The sequence below is a fragment of the Mesocricetus auratus genome, unplaced genomic scaffold, assembly GCF_017639785.1.
Source record: "Mesocricetus auratus isolate SY011 unplaced genomic scaffold, BCM_Maur_2.0 Super-Scaffold_100013, whole genome shotgun sequence".
Taxonomy (NCBI): Eukaryota; Metazoa; Chordata; class Mammalia; order Rodentia; family Cricetidae; genus Mesocricetus; species Mesocricetus auratus.
Genome location: NW_024429196.1, coordinates 4,701,140 through 4,722,278, shown reverse-complemented (window position 1 = coordinate 4,722,278; position 21,139 = coordinate 4,701,140). Strand labels below are relative to the sequence as shown.

General features: G+C 45.3%; 2 protein-coding genes across 4 annotated transcripts in view; one reads left to right on the top strand and one right to left on the bottom strand.

The window, feature by feature from the left end:
• Nucleotides 1-7,383: 7,383 nt before the first annotated feature.
• LOC101830200 (cytochrome c oxidase assembly factor 6 homolog) lies at nucleotides 7,384-9,452 on the top strand. The gene is made up of 2 exons (XM_005064695.4): nucleotides 7,384-7,739; nucleotides 9,132-9,452. Exons 1-2 carry the CDS (start codon nucleotides 7,596-7,598, stop codon nucleotides 9,225-9,227), a joined length of 240 nt encoding a protein of 79 aa, XP_005064752.1. The 5' UTR covers nucleotides 7,384-7,595; the 3' UTR covers nucleotides 9,228-9,452.
• Nucleotides 9,453-11,622: 2,170 nt separating this feature from the next.
• Tarbp1 (TAR (HIV-1) RNA binding protein 1) overlaps nucleotides 11,623-21,139 on the bottom strand; it is a 50,302-nt gene continuing 40,785 nt past the window's right edge. For 2 of the 3 annotated variants that reach the window (XM_013122372.3, XM_005064696.4), the window contains exons 24-30: nucleotides 19,503-19,699; nucleotides 16,481-16,562; nucleotides 14,562-14,733; nucleotides 13,138-13,329; nucleotides 12,936-13,060; nucleotides 12,487-12,623; nucleotides 11,623-12,178 (exon numbers count right to left, since the gene is read on the bottom strand). In XM_013122372.3, coding sequence (XP_012977826.1) covers nucleotides 12,010-12,178; nucleotides 12,487-12,623; nucleotides 12,936-13,060; nucleotides 13,138-13,329; nucleotides 14,562-14,733; nucleotides 16,481-16,562; nucleotides 19,503-19,699 — 1,074 coding nt within the window. In that variant the 3' untranslated portion in view covers nucleotides 11,623-12,009. Of the gene's footprint in view, nucleotides 12,179-12,486; nucleotides 12,624-12,935; nucleotides 13,061-13,137; nucleotides 13,330-14,561; nucleotides 14,734-16,211; nucleotides 16,307-16,480; nucleotides 16,563-19,502; nucleotides 19,700-21,139 lie in introns of those variants that run through there. The other variant, XM_013122383.3, reaches the window with a different exon arrangement.

Here is a 21,139-nt window from a genome sequence, read left to right as displayed (position 1 = left end):
TAGCCTGAACTACTTGTCTCTCACCTGTTCTGAAAACTGTATTCATCTTCTAAGGCTCAACCCAAATGCTATATAGTTTTTCATAAAATAGTTACCTGTCTCCCAAGTCTACCTGACTGAACTGTCTTTGTTGCCTGTGTTGGAGGTCTTGGCAACTTGATTGATCTTTGGTTGGCCTCTAAATGTAATGCAGGAACCATTTCAATTATTCAGCTTCTAGAAGCATTTATAGAACAAATAAATACACATTTGAAATTCTTTCTGTCCAAAAATAATGAGAAAAATGAAATGGAATGAAAACCTAAGCCTTGGTTTTGTGGTTGACTATAAATAGAATAAGCACAAATAAAATGAGTACCCAGAGCTGACCTGAACATGGGGTTCACCACCCAAAGAAGACAGTGCTCTAACTCCTAGCCATGATGCCACTGCTATCTTATATGGTGATAAAATGCTAAAAAGGATTGTTCTAATGTGGGCTGGCAGGAAGGAGCTTCACTGCGGGGTTCTAATTGTCATTGACTCTCCTCTTTCTGGGACCAAGTAATTGTCACACATGCTCACACTTGAAGAGATGATGAAGCTCAAATTAACTGTGTGTTTTGTGGTTAGAAAAGAGACAGATGGACCAAAAAGGAGTGGGTTCATTTTATTTACAGTAGGAAGAAATATCATGGTGGACACTAGACAGGGTGGCAAGCACGGATCCATGGTGAGGAGACTGTGAGAGAAGGGGCAGACTGGGAAGCCTGAGCCTGAAGAGAGTCGATGTTACTCTGGGTCAGTGGTTTGCCTGCTTACTGTGAGCAGCACTGGTGCTGGGCAGCTGTGTTTCCTGACAGCATCATTATGGTGTTTTGGAAAGAGATTAGCTTGAGGTGACAGCTTAAGTATGTATTTTCTCTCCCACCTGAAAATGGAAAGGTCAGGATGCTGAAGGATTCCTGAATGTAAAAAAGAAACTTAGGAAATAAAAACTACAGGGTAAAGTGTCCACTCAGTAAGTGTGGGCAAGGGTGGCACTGCACCCTGCATGACTCCACACTTCATGCTCTAGAACATGATGAGAGCGGTGCTGGGGGTGTAGACTTCCTCCTGAAAGAGCTGTCTGATCAGAGCCGGGCCATGAGAGGTCCCTAGCCAGGGCTTGTGCCCCGGTTCTAAACCCTAGTGTTTGCTACGCACACGGCTTAACCTGGGAGGAGCCATGTCTGTTTAAGGTGGCAGGTGAAGCAAAGCAGATGTGAGATAGGGTCCCAGTCAGGATTCTGCAGGTATGTGGCATTGTGATGTCCAAGCAGGTGCCCTGGGAGGGGGACACTGCAACAGCAAACATCCTAACATTTTCAAAGTGGTCTGAAGGCCTAGATCTGACACAAATGAGACTCAATAGCAATTCACAGCAAGGGAAGTCACATGAATTTGATACACTAAACTTGTATATAATATGTTTTAATAAAAGTATCTAATAGGCAATTTTCATAAATGTATACATAAAATTTATCACATGCTTTATTTCATGAACTGACTATTGTCCATTTTACCTTTTCAGATTTTAATGATGTTTGATCTTTTATCACTATACTGTAAAAATATTACAGAACTTTATTTCTTTTAGTTTATACTTACTTCAATTCATATTTTTCTGGATGTAGAAGTTGTGAGGACTCTAAACACATATTTTATTATTGGATATATTATTATTTTAGATTTGCATGAAACTTCTTTACCCATATAACAATTTTTCTAAAATGAAGGAAACCATGTTTTGAAGAGGAAACATATATTTCTAGATAAATTACCTTATTATTAAATACTGATGATCAGTGACAAGACTGCCAATTACTGTGATATTAATTTAACCTAAGCATCTTTAACTCACACAACTTTGATATTTAGCTATTTTTAGTCATTAAACACTGATACCTTTACACGTGCTTTTAAATGTTACCCTGTGAACATCCATTTGTCAAAATAGAAGACAGAATCCACTACATCTCAATGTGACTCCTAAATCCAAGCTGTGAGCAACATGAACTCTAGTTTGAATTCCTGCCAAAACCTACTAGAACCTGGCTAGATGATGGCATAATTCCAAATATTTTCCAGTCAGTGATCATGAAATAGATTATGATCAATGGATCCCCTGGCTGAATGTGCAAGTGCACGTACCTGTGACCCCCATACTTGGAAAGTGAAGACAAGGGAATCAGAAGTTCAAGGACAGCCTGCTATATAGGCCAGTGTAGGCTATGCACAAGTCCATGTCAAAACAAAACAAACAGGTCAGGGACCCTCACAGAAGAGTTTTGAATGCACTGAACTCTATGTATAAGAGCTAAAACTAAAACAGAATCACACACACACACACACACACACACGCGTGCACACACACACAAATGAAAATAAAGGACTGAGAAAAAGAAGCAGCCAGGAAATGCTGCAGAAAGAAATTCGATGCGTGAATCTCAATAGCTGCTAAGTTAGTGAAATTCAAGTCTAGGAATATGAATGAGGAAGGAAGCTACACTCTTGAAACATAACACTTCTATACACCCAATGAGCCAGCTGGGAGCCGTTATAACTCCACCTGTCTATTTTCCATTGCAGTAGCAAAATACTCGAGGCTGTGTAATTTGTAGAAAAAGGGGTTTATTTGGCTGACCTTGTTGGAGGCTAAAAGTCTGACAGCATGTCAGCTGTCTGCATTGCTCCATGGAAGATAGTATGGAAAGAATGTGTGGGAGAGGGAAACATCACATGGTGAGAAATGATGCCAGGGACAGGGAGGTATCAGTCTTACTCTCCCTGACTCACTCACGAGAATAGATAGGGACTCATGAGAGCTACCTTAAATCTCTTATGAGGACTGCGTATTACCTGACCCGATGGCATGCTGCTCTGTCCAAGGACAATATACTGAATGACCAGATGGCGCTCTGTTGCACCCATCATGGCTCCAGGGACTTGGCCCTGACTGGGGAAGTGAGGTAAGGAAGAAAAGACAGACAGTTGCACACACAGACACCCAAACACTCAGTACTGGACTGGGTTCTCAGATGGGGAAAGCTCAGTGTGTGTGTTATAGTGGCTTACAGAGAGGCAGGAGTTATCACATGCAGACCAACCAGGAGGCAAGCACACAGCTGATCAAGGAGGAAGACTCTGCATAGGGGATCAATGTTTAAGCTGTAACTATCTGGGCCGGGGGTGGGGGAAGATGGGGTGGACACATTCTACACACACTGTCAACACCTGCACACATATCAGGAGGAGCGCTTTGCCATGCCTCCATGGGTCTGTTGTCCTTGACATGGCTATGCCCGTGTCACATTCATACCATATCCAAACCCTTTAACAATTGTTAGAAATAAATATGAAAAGCAGGAAATCAGTCAGGTGGTATGCTGTAATCAGCTGCTCTCAGAAATCAATAGATAATTTAAGAGCCACCACCACCACCATTTGTGGGGTATGAGTAAATATCACAATGCAAGCTATATATATGACTGGATGAATGAATGGATAAAAATACACACATAATAAAATATACATGCATGCATAATTAATCGCTGGCTAGATACATAAGTACAAATGAAGGAACAGAGACAACAGATGCTAGATATGCACAAATAATAGGGATGGCTAGTGATAGAGAGTCAATGGATGATTTAATAATAGGGGATAAATGACAGGTGAAAGGCATGAGATGAATGGATAGACCCAGCTCTAATATTCCAAAACAACTCAGTGGAACTGTCCACTGGAAACCTGAAAAGGGACATTTAAGGCCCAAACCTTGTCTTGCCTTGCCTGGCAAAAATAGTATCCGAAGCTGTGAGGGTTGATCAACTCACAAAAAAAGGGGGGGGGAGGGGGAAGAGAAAGGGAAGGAGGAAGGGAGGGGGAGGGGAGGAGAGAGAACCCTGCAGTACATCTCTAGTTATCAAGAGAACAACAGGACAGATGGACACGGCATTCAGAGGGTGTGTAGCAACACTGAAGTCAAAGGAATCTGCTCCACTTATGCTCCCGAGTAGGTGTCTCTGATAATTGCTTTGAAAAACAGAGTATAAATAAAAGTCTGTGGGTGGCTGACAGAACAACATCCTTGTTTTCAGTTCAACTGAGTCTGTCCTGCCCTGCCCACCAGACGTGTGGGGATTCACTCAGTTCAGACTGGGTGACTCCCACGATTTCTTGTGGCTAGAACAGCGAGCAAAGCCTGCCTTCCCCTCTCTTCACCAGCTCTCCATTTCAAACTCCGGCTGGGAGACAATACCCTTTGTGGCCACACAGCACACCTGACGCCATCTTGTGGCACTCAGATCTTTATATTGTGACTACCGACTTCGCTATTGTCTGCTTGCATCTCTAGATCCCTCTCTGGTGGTTGTTTTGCTTTGCTGGTTAACCAGGATTCTCTTGGGGAAAAGGTAGGGACCCCCAACTGCAGTACACTCACCTCTTTTGCATTTTATCTTCTCTCTGCCATAGCCCTATCACAGACAAGGAGGAATTGCTGTAAAAGTCGTATTTAGCACTAGACAATGCTGACTTTTGGCCAGTGTCTTAGGACTTTTATTGCTGTGAAAAGACACCAAGACCTAATTATGGTGGCTCACTTACAGTTTCAAAGGTTCAACCCCATTATCATCTTGGCAGGGAGCATGGTAGTCTGCAGACATACACGGTGCTGGAATAGCTGAGAGCCCTAATCTTGCAAGTAACAGGAAGTCAACTGAGACATTGGGTAGTATCCTGAGCATAGGAAGCTTCAAAGCCTGACCCCACAGTGACACACTTCCTCCAACAAGGCCATACCTACTCCAACAGAGCAACACCTCCTAATAGCTGCCACTCCCTATTAGATTATGGGAGCCAATTACATTCCAACTACCATAGCCAGGAAGAACATATGAGATGGCAAACACATTAAAATTCAGTAATCATGTTCTATATGATGGCCATTATTCTTACTTTTCTGTAGGTCAATTACACTAATGATGACCTCTCTTAGAACAATTACTCATTCTATTAATAATTGGGCACACACATCCATGCAAAAATGTTAAAAACAAAAAAAACATGTACATGGTTTAAAGAATGTCCAGGTCCGGAAACAGAACCCAATGGCTTCCCACCCTGAGTCTCGGGGTGCTCTTCCTGATCAAGTTTCTCCTGGCCCTAGAAACAGCTGTGATCATCTTTGCTGCTCTTAATAGTTTTACACTTATGTATTTATCCTTAATACTGTAGTTTACAGAAAGTTCAAGAACTCACAAAACTACCCAGCACTAGGGAGGCAGAGACAGGTGGATCTCTGTGAGTTCAAGGACAGCAGGGTATATTCAATGGATCCTAGATATTATGAGTAAGGAAACTTCGGCATTGTGACTTTTCTATCCATTTTATGATATTGTTTGGTTTTGGGTAGATGAATTTGTGGCTAAAATATATATTTTCAAGACTGCAGCGAAGTGCCTCAGCTGTTAAAAGCACTGACTTCTCTTCTAGAGGACCAGGGTTCAATATCCAGCAAACACATGGCAGCTCACAACTGTCTGTAATTCCAATCTCAGGGAAATCTGACACCCTCCTGTCTTCCAAAGACACTACATACATTTGGTACACAGACATACATGAAGGCAAAACCACCCATACATGCAAAAACATGCAAAATAATACATTTAAAGCTTTTCTTTTCAATCCCCATTTTCTCATTTTCTCATAAAGGTTCACCCAGAATTTTGAAATATTTTTTGAATATTGGAAATGTACCGAAGAACATACAATATCCTCAACAAAGACTCAGATGGCACCCACAATCATGTACATTAATCTTTCTACAGCAAAACCTCTTAGTTACATAAGTGATAAATATAGAGTCTCACACTATTTTAGCTTCTCTCTCTCTCTCTCTCTCTCTCTCTCTCTCTCTCTCTCTCTAACCAATGAATTCCAAAGATTTAGGTATTTTAGATGTTGAGAGATATTTGTAATTAGTACAATTTAACAATTTATAGTCACAAGAATATAGGCATAATCGAATTAGTAAAAGTCAAGAGGAACCTGGAACCTCCTGTAGGAACCTTCTGGAACTTGTCTGTAGAAAGATTTTTTTTAGTAAGGTTTGAATTGCCTACTAGCACCATTACTCATTTTTCTGGAAATTTGTACACTTTTCTAAACTTTGCCTGCACTCAACTGTTTATAAGATCCTTTACTTTCTTCTCATCTACAGAACTTCACACTAGTTATTAAAACCTCTCACCAGTTATTTGCTGATTTTATTCTTTTTTTCACAAAAATCAACTTGACTTTCTTTTTCAGTGTTTGACAGTGTAGTGACTCCAGACCTGACAAAAGCAAAATTCTGGTTTGCCGTTTCCCATAGTGAGTGTTGCATCATGGTCGGTTTCAAGCTACAGTGATTTTTTTTTTTATTAAGAAGTTGAGAAGGGTTGCACAAGGCTGGCTGTGGACACCACTGCTTTTGTTTCTCATTTCATTAATGCCTGCTCTTGATGCACTTTTGTGGTACACATTCATACTTGCAGCCATATAGATAAAACAAGTAAATCTTTAAAATATATTTCAATTGAAAATTAACTCACCTAAGGCTCCTTCATATTTTTTGTGGCCATCCTATATACATAATGCTGTATCTCTATAAAATGACACCGATAAGGTAAATTCATCCCATATATATATTCCTTAGACCACTGGGGAGCATGTCTCATATTTTGGCGGTGCTTAGAATCACTCTGTCTCCCTGAAAACCTGTACATGCTGAACGTGGTTAGGGCCTTACAGAGGCACCAAGTGCTGAGCCGTCGGCTGGAGTTGTGGCGGTGTGCAGCTGACACTCCTGGTTGTAAGCCCGCGTTACACACGAACGCACGGGGCTCTTCAAGTACCTGGAGCAGACAGAACTAGAGCCCAGCGGGCAGACTGGCCTTCATCCACGACTCTACTTGTGTTCCTGAACGTTCTGCTTAAAGACACGAGCTCACATATTAAACACTCCTCTCACAACATCCGAAGCACGTCCTTTCATCCCTTAGGGAGGTACGAGGTGCCTGGAAGCACGGCCAAGCCCGGGAGTCTGCGCTCTCAGGCCTCCTTCTCCCCCTACACAGAGGAGGGGGCGTGGTGCCAGCTCCGCCACCCCCGCCCACTCTCGGTCCCTCCTCGCCCGCCTAGGCAGCCACAGCTCACCACACCCCTTTTGCTATGGGATGAAGCAAACTACGGGGTAGAGGGCAGGGACAATCAGCCACTAGTTTCCGCCCACAGGCCGCGCCCACCGCGGCCGGAAATTGTCCGCCAATGAAAAAAGACACAGGCGGAAGTCCCGCCCTTCCGTGTTGCGAACGGCAGCCTGGAGGAGTCAGCCTGAGCCCCCCCCCCCCCACTCTCTCGCTGAGAGTTTCCTTGCGTGGTCCGTCAACTCGCTGGGCGACTTTGCCGCACAGAACTGGACTCCGCACCGCGCTCTCCCACGTGGGCTGACCTTCAGCGCCTCAGCCTCAGGTTGTAGGCTAGTCAGTGTGATCGCATGTCCCGTCGTTCCCCGTGAGATCCCTGCAGGAATGGCTGCCCCGTCCATGAAGGAAAGGCAGGTGTGCTGGGGCGCGCGAGACCTGTACTGGCGGTGTCTCGACGACAACGCGGAGGACGCGGCTCGGTGCCGGCAGCTGAGGAGCTCGTTCGAGGCCAGCTGCCCCCAGCAGTGGGTAAGTCCCGGGGGGCTACAACCCGTCCCTGCACTCACCCTCACCTCGGGGTAGGTTTTGAGGGACAAGGTCACGGAAGAGGCCTCTCGTTGAAAATCACCAGTTAGTGGGTATTACTGGAGAAAATGACAGTGCTCTGTCAGATTCAGAAGGGTCCGTGTTGTGATGAGTTATCAGGAGTCCATAGCCTTTCTCTCACGGTCCCTTCAGTAGTAGGGCTCATTCAATATCCGTTCTTTACTTTGTCCTAGTCTCTGCCAACTCCCATGGAGACTGAGAGGTGTGTCCAGAGACACGTGGGTGGGGGGTGGAACATCATGGCAATGTGTTCTGAGGGGACACTGGGCTTTACTTGTTAGGATTCAGTTTTTTATTTGTTGCATTCAGTTTTATGCAGAGGAAGCCCCATGCATTAGACAGGAGAAACACTTGTCTAAGATGAGCCCACCACTCTAGTGGAGAGGGGATCCTGTGTTTACTCTGCTGTACAGCAGTCTTTTGAGAAAGGTGAAGACTTATGCTGTACTGTACAGGGCCAAGAGAACCAGGGGTCTGGGTGACTGGCGTATTTACAGAGCAGCTTCAAGAGGAGAAACACTGCCAAGAGGTGCTGAGTTCTGGACAGGTTGTTTTCAAACACCAAAATACTGCTTTCACTGAAGGGTAAGAGATAGTCCAATGTGAGTGACTGGCTCAGGAACACAGATTGAAGTTTCCCAAACATCATGTGGCAGAAGTTTCATGAAGTTTTATAGGGACAGAACAAAGGAAGTTCTAAGTCAACACAGTTTTCAGAGACATGGATGGAAATGTCAGGCAAGCTTGTGACGGCAGCAAAGCAGGAAGGCCTCTGCTGTGAGCCTCAGATGCTATCCGGTGACATTCTTAGCCTTCTGGTTGGTGGAGGCAGCCGGAGCAGTGTCATGGCTGGCACACATGTATCTTCCTTGGATTTGGTTTATGCTTCCAGAATATTACGGTATCAAGATAAGACATGTGCCTCGAGAAGAGGGGATGATGTGAAAGAAAATAAAGCTAGGTCTTTAATGATTAGTGATGATTTAGCCATGTGTCTGTTTCCTCAGACGTGTTTCTAGATAAGACAGATTTATCAGAAATACCAGGGCTAATATATGATACACTGAATCTATAACCAGCCATTGTCTGTAAAACTTGCCAGGTGGGCTCCTGGGTGCGCAGACCATCTCTTTAAACTGGTCCCAGGACATTATACACTAATAGGCATGAAGGGAGAGAGACTCGGGTCCAGAACACAAATCACGATTCTGCTTCGATACCATGGATATCAAGTAACATGTTACATTTAAATCTGTGCTTTTGCTTGCCAGACTGCATGACCTGCTCTAATGTCCCACCTTTTTATCTCAACAGATAAAATATTTCGACAAGAGAAGAGACTACTTAAAATTCAAGGAAAAATTTGAAGCAGGAGAATTCCAGCCTTCACAGTCCACTGAAAATTCCTAGGCACTTCCTGGACTTTCATACAAGTGGAGATTATTCTGGACTGTCAGAAATGCTTTGCTGGTTCCAGGACAAAGGCAATTTGACCCACAGTTACACATAAAAGGGTCTAATAGCAGAAGATCTAGTCATTCAAACTGTGAAGGACTGAATGGTATTACGTGTGCTGCTCTAATTTAGTGAGAGATCTATCTTAAGGAAAAAAAATAAAGCTTATAATAAAAAACACATGGTCTATCTTCCTCCTCTTCCCCCGCCTTTCGAATAAAAGCCAAATAGTAGGTAAACCTAGTTGCAACTAATATAAATAAAAACTAAGATAGGCTGTACATGTGCTTCTGGCTGTTAGATTAGCATTTTAATATGGAAACTACACAATGAAGTTGGAAGACACCTTAACTAATCTAAGGGATATAATAAAATGTTGGAATGTCCTCAATGATCAGACAGTGCTTGGGTTGTTACCTAGTTCAGTAAGACAAAGAAGAAATAATACATTGAAAGGGAAATCTGGACCTTTTCCAAGATACTTAAGAAAATGCCTAAGGATGGACCCCCCCCCCCAAAACTGAACTATAGCTCATAAACTTGGAGACAATACTTCAAATCACATATCCAAAATCAAGAACAAGCAAACAAAAACACCCCTCATGGTTCTTAATAAGAAAAATGATCCTGTTTAAAAAGTGAGCAAATTGGGGCTAAAGAGATAGCTCAGGAGTTAAGAGCACTTGTACTTCCAGAGGTCCTGAGTTCAATTCCCAGTTACCACATGGTGGCTCACAACCATCTACATGCCAGGACACTGTACACATAAATAAAAAAGCATTTAAAAAAAAACCTTAAAAATATTTTTTTAAAGTGAGCAAATTATGGGGATAGTGTAAGCATTACAGCTTGGATGGAAAGGGATCCTGGCAGTCAGGAGCCAAGGAACACGAGAACGTCACCGTAAGTATAACAGCATACAGCCCGTGTGAAGCCCTGCTCCAGGGAAAGGCTTCCCCAGCAGAATGCGTTACAGTTCTTCCCCACTCCGGCTCCTGGGAAAGTTGTTTCTTCTCTGCTCTGCTCCAGGGAAGTATCTCACCCAAACCGCATTCAAGTGATTTATTGGGAGGGAAGAATCCAGGAGGGTGACTGCCTCTCAGTGAAAAAAGGCGGCTCCCAACTGAACAGGCACCAGACTTATATAGATAGGGCTTGCTAGGGGTGGAGTTTTTCTAGGGTGAAGATTTTCAAGGTGGAAATTAGTTGGATTTCAATCCCTGAGTTTAGACAAGCTCAGAGATTGGCTGGATTTCATGTTCAGGGATTGGTTGGTTTTTGTGATGAGTTGGTCAGGGTCAAAGTGTGTTTATTTCACTGGACCTTTTAAACCTTTGGCTATGGTTTCAGGACCAGAGTATATTTCTTTCACTGGCCCTTTTTAACTTTTTGGCTCTGGTTTTAGGGTCAGGGTATGTTTCTTTATTATTTCAGAGTCAGGGTGTGTTCCTTTCACTGGCCCTTTTACCCTACAGATACTTGCCAAAATTAAACAGAAGACAAATAATGTGAAAAGGGCCTCCACAGCATTAGATTTTAGAATAATGGAAATGAATGCTATACTGCTATGTCACTGAATACTTGCTAGAATGGCTTAAATTAAAAGGCTGACAATACCAAATGATGACCAGGATGCAGAACAAGTCACTTACACTGCAAACTGGGAAAGCCCTCTGCAGAGGTTTTCAGAGTAAAGCATGCTGACCTTGTGACCCAGCAGCCCCACTCACTCCCAGGTACTTCACCAAATGAACTGAAATGAAAGCAAAACCTGAAGCGTCACTCAGTCCCTAACACCAAATGCCTATGTCAGGGATAGATGAAATACTACACGTCTACAATGGATGGAATACCAACAGCATGAGCAAACACTTGGATGAGCCATGAATGCATTCTGCTCCCTGAAAGAAGCCAGACTGTGATCACGTCAGTTCTCTCGAGTAACAGGAGTGGCATCTGGATGAAGCGGGTGTGTAGAGATGTGGTGTTCTATGCTTGAAACCCTGTTGCAAATCAAAACTCAAAAGACCTACAAAAGAAAATGAATAGACAAAGGACTCTGAAATTTGAGTGTTACTCAAAGGGTTCCGGGGATGGCAAGTACCTTGCTGAATGATAATAACGATCACCACTAAATAATGCAGTCATCTAAACATAAGCATCATGGGATAATGGGTTTCATCCTTGTTTTCAGTAGGATTTATAGGACTGGTCCAACAGCACTGGGTCGTGATTGCAGTCCTCAGAGATAGATTTCCACCACAAGCACAATTGCATAGGACAAATTCCATTTAAGCCTAATGTGAACATGATGGCCGAATTTGTAGCTCTGGAAATAAAGCCTAGGACCTGAGTATAAAGAACTTTATTGGGAGAGCTGATTCATATCTTTCCACGTTTTAAAACAGAAGGGCATAGGTGCTCATAAGTGACAACTTTAATTCTTCCACACTGTTAGCACAGCCACCCTGACAATACTGGCTTCTAGGAAGAACATTTAAAAACTTAATTTTTAAAAATTTCACAGTTGCTTAAAATATTTAAAAAGGTAATTAGATTTAGCCAGAAGGGGACAATATATAGTGATATACTTTAAGGCACATGAAAAAGTTTTGGCACTGAGGTGCAAAGCTAGAGATGCAGATAATCCCAGGACATCTCAGAATATTTCATTAGTCCAGTAGGTTATAAGATACAACCATTAGCACCATTAGAGACGGCAGGTGAGGCTCGGCCTTCAGGATGCCGGCCCCGCACACCCAAGCAGCTGCTGTCTGGTATACTCCCAGATCAGTAGAGCCCCGCTCACGTGCACATTCAGTGAGCGGATGATGCCCTGCTGAGGGATCTCCACACACACATCTAGCTGCTGGATCAGGTTGGCTGGGATCCCTTCCCGCTCATTTCTGCAGACGAAAAATGGAGCGAGACATGTTAGCTTTTCTGTAGTACCTCTTACTATTATGTTTTTAGAAGTCCTAAATGTTACTGTAGGGGACAAATAAACAGAGGAAGTCAACTCCAGTTCCAGGAAGTAAAGAAGGGTGTTACAAGACAGGCCAATTCCATCTTTACAAACATCCCAGCCAGGTGAGATGAAGGGAAAACCAAGGGGTTCCCCATGAATGCTATAAATTGACAGGAAGTTGCGTAACAGGAACCTACGTAAGATTTAAACAGCCTTGAGACAGACAGGACCAGGGAATCGACTCACCCCAAGAGAAGCAGCGACTTCTCAGGGAAGCGGTACTGGGCCAGGTCTGAGCTTTGAGCTGTCTGCTCCACACCAATGACAGTGTAGCCTTCTGCCTTCTTCTGCTGCAGGTAATCTGTCAGCTGGGCTGGCCTCACCTTGGTGGCAGTTTTAGGAGAGCAGAATATGAAATCATTCCATTGTAAAGTATGAAAGTGGACAGAGCATTAGACTTAAACCCAGCTTGTCAAAAGGATTTTTAAAGTGACAACAGGACACCAAATGACATGAGAAAGAACACCCTCCCCATCACAGACTGCTGAGTGGTGGCTGAACGGGGAAAGGTAACACGTTCAGCTGAGGGGGCTGCTGCAACCACTGCAGGTGACAGATAGGACCCCGTGGAGCTCAGCCCTGAAGGGTCAGACGGAGAAGCTGGCACAGACGGCATGCCAAGACGTTACACCCACCTCTACCAGAGGAAGCCACTGCTCTGCAGAGACACTCAGGTGCTGGAACTGTCTGTCACTGACACACTGAAGACTGCCGACGACAAGTACTGCAGCTCCAAACACCTCACAGGTCCGGCACAGCCCTGCACAGAACGGCCTGTTAGTGAGACCGGCTCCAGCAGGTCACAGAGCTCATGGCATATCTGGAGGATGATTTTACCTCCTAAGTTGGTTGGCTTGTCGATGAGCGAGGCCACAACAATCAGTCTACTAATGGACTTTCCAAGCTTGGCAGCCCGGTCCTGAAACACAAGCTCCAGGTCTGACTCCAGAGCCTTGTGTCCCCATGGGATAATCTTTTTCTGGACATCAGCCCACTCTGGTTGGCTCTCTGCTTCACCCAAGGTATAACCTGAGAAGAAATAATAGTTCCTGTATGTAAATTAGCCTGGGTCAATTCTCTTATGTATTTGCATCTTTAGATGACTTTTTAAATATTCTTTATGTTATTGTTAATGTGTGCGCATGGCCTGAGTATATGTATGAAGACCAGCAGAGGGCGCTGAAAATCCTGGAGCTGGAGTTACAGGGGGTTGTGAGCTACCTCATGTGGGTGCTAAGAATGGAGTCAGCTGTCTGTGCTCACAGAGGTCTCTCAGCCCCTGGTGCTCTCTACTGGATTTCCTGGGTGTTTGCTGCCTGCCACTGTCTGATACATCTGTGTACCACTGTCTGCTGTCTAGAACACAGCTGTGGGAGGGCAGGGACTCTGTCTATGTCTAGCACATTGGATGCCAGCAATGGATCCTCATTGAATGGATGAGTAGATTCAAGATGATCTGTCTGAAGACGCACGCTGAACCATCTCCACCCAGACACTGAATTAAAATCACAGGGTATAGCCGGGTGTGGTGGTGCATGCCTTTAATCCCAGCACTCAGGAGGCAGAGGCAGGTGAATCTCTGTGAGTCTGAGACCAATCTGGTCTACAAAGTGAGTTCCAGGACAGCCAAAGCTGTTAAACAAAATACACACACACACACACACACACACACACACCCCAAAAAGACTACAGGGTGAGGTTAGAGTCTGCCGTTTAAAAAAAAATACATTCATTAGGAGGTGTGGGAGCATGCAGGTCTTGGTGTCATATGGAAGTCAAAGGACAACACATGGGGATTAGCTGTTTCCTACCATGTGGATCAACTCAAGTATTCAGGCTTGGCAGCACATACCTATATCCAATGAGCCATCAGAGAGTTGGGAAGAAAATCAGAGGACAGCAGGAGACCAGCAGAGGAAACTTCCAGAAGGGGCAGGTGTGGTGGTGAGGGGGAAGCCAGACTTTAAGGACTCTGGCTTTGAGGAAGCACTCACAGTGGTAGGTGCAGTAAGGGAAAGCTGGGGGGGGGGGGCACGCAAGCTGAGGGAGGAGCCATTAGAATGAGGCCACCACACTGCTGCTAAAGTGAGTTTTCTGAACACACTGAGCCACAGACTCATCAGGGAAGCCTTATTGGTACTTCTGGTCCTACCTTCTCTAAGCAGAGGCTGAAACCCGGGTCAATGAAACATCATCAAGACTCATTCTAGAACTGTCAGGAGCCCTCACCAATGAACCAGGGTAAAATGAAGCTCCCTTACCTCGGTCCTGCTGGGACCAGTCTCCTGGACTCAGCTCACCAAGTGCAGTCCCAGACAGGTACCACTGGCACCCCGCATTGGATGGGATGTCTGTGAAGCTGGCAAATTTATCCAGAGCGATCCATTCCTCTTCCGTGATACCCGAGAGCCGCGGAAGGGTGTAAAATATGGTCTGAAAAGAGAATCATACAAATCTAAACATTTTCCCTAGAAAAGAAAGGAAAAACCAAGAACAGGTTTTATTACTGCTGGTGCTTCTCCCAAGCCACTCTCTATTACAGGCTCTGAGAGCCCGCAGCACCTCTCTAGGTATGCTTCACTTTGCACTGGGATTTCAGGGATTCATTTAGGGACCCCAGGGAGCAGACAGGGCCTCTCCTCCAGCTCTTCTAACTCCACGAGATCACTGCGCTCTTCCAAAGGACACACACAGCATGCTTCAGAGGGCATCGTCACTCAAGAGAATGCACGATACCTAAAGGCAGTTTCCTGGCCACCAGACACTTGCCATCCTATGCTCAGCTCCACTACAGACATCCAGAACCCAAATCCTGGCTCGACAGTATAACTCCCTGTGTGACCTGGGATGAGCCATGAAGGCTTTCTCAGCTTCAGTTCCCGCGTGTGTAAGAGGCTGGATAACTAGTGCCTATGACGCACAACACCACCGTTCTGTTCTTCCCTTGAAGAGCACCCAACGGTGGAAAGGCATGTGAGAGAGAAAACCCCAAGTAACAGGCAATTTAAACGTGAAATGACACACAGTACACATGTCTTTGTGGGCAGTTTTAAGGCAAATATGGCATGCTTCAGGCTAGCCAGACTTGTGCAAATTTAAACTGATGTCCAGATGGAGAGTAAAGTTTATTAGGCGGCCTCCTTAGCCCAGCTGCAAACACCAAGGCTCGGTGACAGTCTGGCAGAACGCCAGCTCTCTGCCCCACAGTCCACACACAGAGCTCTTACTCGCTGCTGCACGCAGACCAACCACTCTGCCTGCTATTGCTGACGATGAGTCAGGTAATGGCTGAAGGAGGTGGGCGGGGGCGAGGGAAAGGAGAAAGGACTCAGCTTGGGGGCTGCCTGGGAAAAGGTGGATGGGGTTTCAGAGAGCCATGTGGAAAGCATCGACACGGGGCTCTTGGAGCCAAGGAACACAGACAGTGTAGAATGGTATTCAAAAAACCCTAGTATGCTTTATCTCGACAAGAATGACATTCATGTCGTGTGTAGCACATCTCACAATACATAGCATGTCTTCAAGGACAGCTTTAAGCAAACCAAGGAAGAACTGGTTGGATAGTGGATGGCTCCTAATATAGATTCCCCAGAGGAAGAGTCACCCAGGCCAGATGTTTTCACTTCGAAGCTAGGTAGACAGCACAGTACTGTTGCAGGAAATGAAAAGAGTTTAAGAATGCCTTATACTCTATGCAAATTTTAAGAATTTACACTCCAAAGTCATTTATAGTAACTGCAGTAAGTATGTTTACCGTTTTTAAAATTACACAAGCACTCTGTTCCTACCAGCAAAGTGGAGTACCATTTGCCACATACTTTCATTACCCAGAATCTAAAATGATTAGAGATTAACAAGAGATTCTTTTTGTTCTTGCATTGGTCATGGGCTTCAGGACAAGAAAGTCTCACCTGCACAAACGTTCTCTCACTCACTTCCTTTTAGAAATCTGTTCTGATTTCTGTTTAGAGTTAAATATTCCCTTCCAAGGTTTACAAGCCAGACACTGCCAGAGAAATAGAAAGTGAGAATGACTAGCCAGTTGAAATTGCTGAGGAGTGGGCAAGCATATCACAGAACTTTACAGGGCCACGGGGACAGAAGATGAGCCTCATCACAATCCCTGGACAGCTGGGGCAGGAAGACAGCAGGGAGCCTACACGCCGCACTCTCTGCTTACCTCCAGACAGTAGTCCTTCAGGGGGTGGAACGTGGAGAAGAAGAAATGGTCCTGGATGCGCTGCCAGTTCTTCCTGGCATTCCTGCGGGGAGGGGCAGGAAGTGAGGCAGGACTCAGAGGTGAACAGTAGGGAGAGGAAGTCAGTAGAGTATCTTTAAAGAATTCCATCCTAAGTTCATACTCCCGGTCTTCAACATCGATGTGTATGTTCTACTAGTTCTGTCTCTGAGGTTGTGGTGTGAATGAGAAATGTCCCCCATATGTATTTGAACACTTGGTCCCCATTTGGTGGTGTTCTTTGGGGGGGCGGAGCTAGGAGGTGTGTCCTGGCTGGAGGAATTATGTCACTGGGGGCAGGCTTTGAGAGTTCACGACCTGGCCCTCTTCCAGTCTGTCTGCTTGCTGGTGTGATCTCTCAGACTCCTGCTGCCATGCCTGCTGCTTGCTGTCATGCCTCCTCACCATGATGAACACTTATCCCTCTGCAACCGTAAGCCAAGACAAACTCTTCCTTCTATAAGCTGCTTTTGGTCATGGATTTTATCAGAACAACAAAAAAGTCGCTAGCATAGGATTACTGGGGATCAAACCCTGGGGCTTTATGTATGCGAGGTGAAAATACTACCTCTGAGCTCTGTCCCCAGCACTCAGTGTGCTTTTGTTTGTTTGCTTCCAAGACATGGTTTTTCTATGTAGCTCTGGATGTCCTGGAACTCGCTATATAGACCTCACAGAGATCTACCTGCCTCTACCCCACAAGTGCTGGGATTAAAGGAGTGCACCACCACCCAGTGTGCTTTTCAAACTGCAATTTAGAAAGGTTCTCAATTTTGCTTTTGTTTTTGAGGCAGAGTCTCAGAGGTTTATGAGGGTAACCTTGAACTCATTATGCATCTGAGGATGATCCTGAATTCTTGATTCTACATCTCTGCCTATGTGCTGGGCTTATAGATAGCGCAGCCACACCTAGCTTTTTTCTTCTTCTTTTAAACAAGGCATTGTGTCCTCAACTGCAACTCCAACACTCAGCGGATGGGCAGGAAGATTACCAGGAGAATAAAGTCAGACTGAGCTACAGATCAAGACTCTATCAGAAACAAATAGCAAAGCAACTAAATTTGCCTTATTGTTTTTGTAGAACTGGGGCTTGACCCCAGGCCTCATGTCCTCCAGAATGTGTGCTCTGCTACTCAGCTAGCCCACAGGATTTTATGTTTTGAAATGGAACTCAAAGATAAACTGAGAATCTAAGTACTGCTTTCAAAATCATACAAAACCAATTAAAGGAATAAAAAACCCACAACTCTGAATGTCAAACAGACACTTTCCAGGAGAGCATGAAGAGTGTGGAGAACACAGTCTCACTGTATAGCCCAGGCTGGCTTCAATCTCAATAACATGGTACAGACCAAAGTCACCCATCACCTGCCAGCACTTGGAACCTTTGGGGTTAGGATCCCTGTGTCTCTGCCTAGCAATGGACCTTTTTTTCTCCTAGAGAGCAAATCTTACATAAGCCATGGTTTTCACTCTGAAGACACATGACACAGATAAACAGTATCTATCTTCAAAAACAAACACACTAACCATGAGCAAGGGCAAATTCTTAACCCAGCCACCAGGTTTAAAAAGCAAAAGTCATGTGACAGACAAGCAGCTTAGAATTGGTACTATCAGCCCCAAATTGTGCAGACTTCCAGGCTATGAGACTTCTATACTTTTCAAAGAGTTTTCTGCATAAGTTCCTGGTACTTCACCTTCCTTACTGCCTGTGTTTTTGAAAAACGAATGACATGAAGTACTTTAAACATTCCAAATATCTAAACACAGAAAATGATGGACTCCAAAAACCTACTGCATCAATGTAACAAGTACTTGCCACTTGTATGGCAAACATGTGGCAATATAGGATCCATGCCTGTGGACCCTGTCTGAGCAATACCCCAGCTATGTCACTACACTGAGCCTGCTTCCCCCACACTCAGCTTCACACCTGTCCGCTTATTCCCTCACCAGCCTCAGACTGAGTAGCAGCTTCCATCCCACTATTACGGCTGCCTTGGACCTGATCTCACACAAAGGCAAATCCTGTAAGTATAGGTCACTTTCATCCTGACTCCAACTCTTCTCAGTTCTCTGGGTATCTAGATACTTGTCCTATGTCTCTCAGACTGGCTTCCCCCAGGGTCCCTCCTGCCCCCAGTCTCCAGTTCCCACAGCTGCTTCTCTTGCCCAGAAGTCTCTTCCCTTTATTCATCAAGTCCTGCTCTTCCTTTGGAAGGCACAGATCATGTCAGGTAAAGGGCTTCCCTAAGCCACAGGTAGAGGGGTCTGCATATGCCATGGTGCCCTTGATATTCCCATTGCCTACTGAAAAACCTATGCACTGGTGACTGCTTTAGAGTCCTCTCTATTCTGTCCACCTGGCTTGCCCAGGTGTGTGCCTGTCACAGAGGGGTCTAAGAAGGACATGCCCTTAAAGAACATAGAAAGTATAAAGTTCAGGATGCCCGGAGTTTGCTAGCTATGTCCCCTTTTGGGACCAAGAGTTAAAAAGATAAGTGATACCATAAAAGGATGGTTTCTTGCTTAATAATAATAATAAAATTTATGGGATCTGAGCCAACTGCTTTTAGGGATTTTGGGATCAATGGGCAGGGAAAACAGCTCCGTGCTGAATAGTCATGATCGCACCACAGAAACAGTGCCCGGCTGGAAGGATGTGGCAGAGGAGTGAGGAGCAGCTCTGGGGTCAGTCCAGGTGCCTCCAGGCTGCCTGCTGTGCTAGAAGCAGAGCTGAGAGTTCACAGGGCTCAAATAAAGGATGAGGAGGAAGTATAAAAGCCCAGTCTGGACACATGGTCAATCTGTGTAGCTTAACACTGTCTGCTAGATGGGGCTGACCAAGTCCTCTGTGACCAGCACTGTGGGGGCACTGATACAAGAGAGGGTAACGAGGCTGCTCCCTCGCTCCTCCCTGCTTCCCGCCCCTCTGTTCTGGGAAGCCATGACGTGTCCTCACCCTGCTCCATGCATGCTTTCTGCCTGGCTGAGACTGCACTCGATGACTGTGGTCCAGGCGTCACACTCTTCAAACTGCAGAGCTTTACATAGATGCCAGGTCTTCTTGAGGGCCACCAGAGCGTAAAGGCGAACACTGAAGTTGTGGCTCAGACACCACTGCAGGGCAATGGTGAGGGCCTGCTTCAGAACCAGCCTCTGGAACGACAGGGCGGACACAGCAGCCTGGGTAAGACTGTGAGGCCTGCAGGACCCAGGTGACCAGCTCTGGCAAGACTTTCACTGGTCTGGCCATTGAGCTGCATCTTCCTCCCAGGCAAATGAGCTCAGCAGCACTCACAACCGTCTCAAGGAAAACGGTTTCCAGGTCCTCATTTTTGTAATGACTGCAGTGTGTCCCCCTCTCCTACAAACCAAGTTGACATGGATCTTGATGCTAGACTGACAGCCATTATGTTCTAGAAATGTGATTGCATCTTATTGCATGCCTTAGGCTGAAAAGTAAGACCGTATCCTATAGGAGCCTCACTTTTGGAGAACCTGGAGTATCCACCTTCCTCCACTGAGTGCTGAGCTACCTACCGGACTCCTAACAGCAACCTTGAGCCACACAGAAGTGGGGAGAAGAAAGCCAGGCGTGGGGTACTTGAGAGGGAGTAGTAAGGTGTTCAGGGGCTTGGGGTAACCCTGGGCTATGTGAGCCCTGTGCTAAACAGCTGAACAAGTCAGGAGAAGACTGCAGGGTCTTTCCCTCAGTCCTCAAGCATCCGATGCTCTACCTCTACACAAGGTCACCTGGATCTGCATGAGGGGCTGAACTGACTCCGAGCCCTGCAATCAGCTCCTCCTGGCTGGACAGCAACCATGTCTGATATATCACAATGGTTATCTACACAATGCAACTATCCCTAACCAGATATAGGCAAGCCTTTTTGTCTCATTCCCTCATTCAGGATGCCATAAACAATTATCCACGGCCACTGTCTTCTCAGGGCAGCGTTGCTGAGAGAAATTACACACAGGCACGCACGCATGCAAACACAGGCACCAGATGGATCAGAAAGCCTAATGACCTGAGTTCAATCCCTGGGACCCAGGTGGGAAGACAGAATTGACTCTACAAAATTGTCCTCTGATCTCACACTTACTATGGCATGTGTACACACACACACACACACAAAGTAGAATAAAATAAAAAGAAATTGAGGCTAGAGAGATGGTTCAGAGGTTAAGAGCACTTGCTTTTCTTGCAGAGAACCTGGGTTTGATTCCCAGCACCTACATGGCTGTTCACAACTATATGTAACTTTGGTTCTAGGGGATCCAATGGCCTCTTCTGACTTTGGTGGGCCCCAAGAATGGACATGGTGTACATACATTTGTACAGGCAAAACACTCATAAAATAAATAAAATAAATCTAATTTTAAAAAGAGTAGATTAAAAAACAATCACAGACTACATGTGTGTGTTCACCCCCCCTACACACACATGGCACATACAGTCATCCCTCTGTGAGAAACAACTACACACCTGCCATCTGTATGTGCAAGTAATGTCAGGACCAATACAGGGAGGCCATAGGGAGAGGTGAAACTCTAAAGTGAAGAAACAGGGACTGGACATAAGGGTTCCATGCG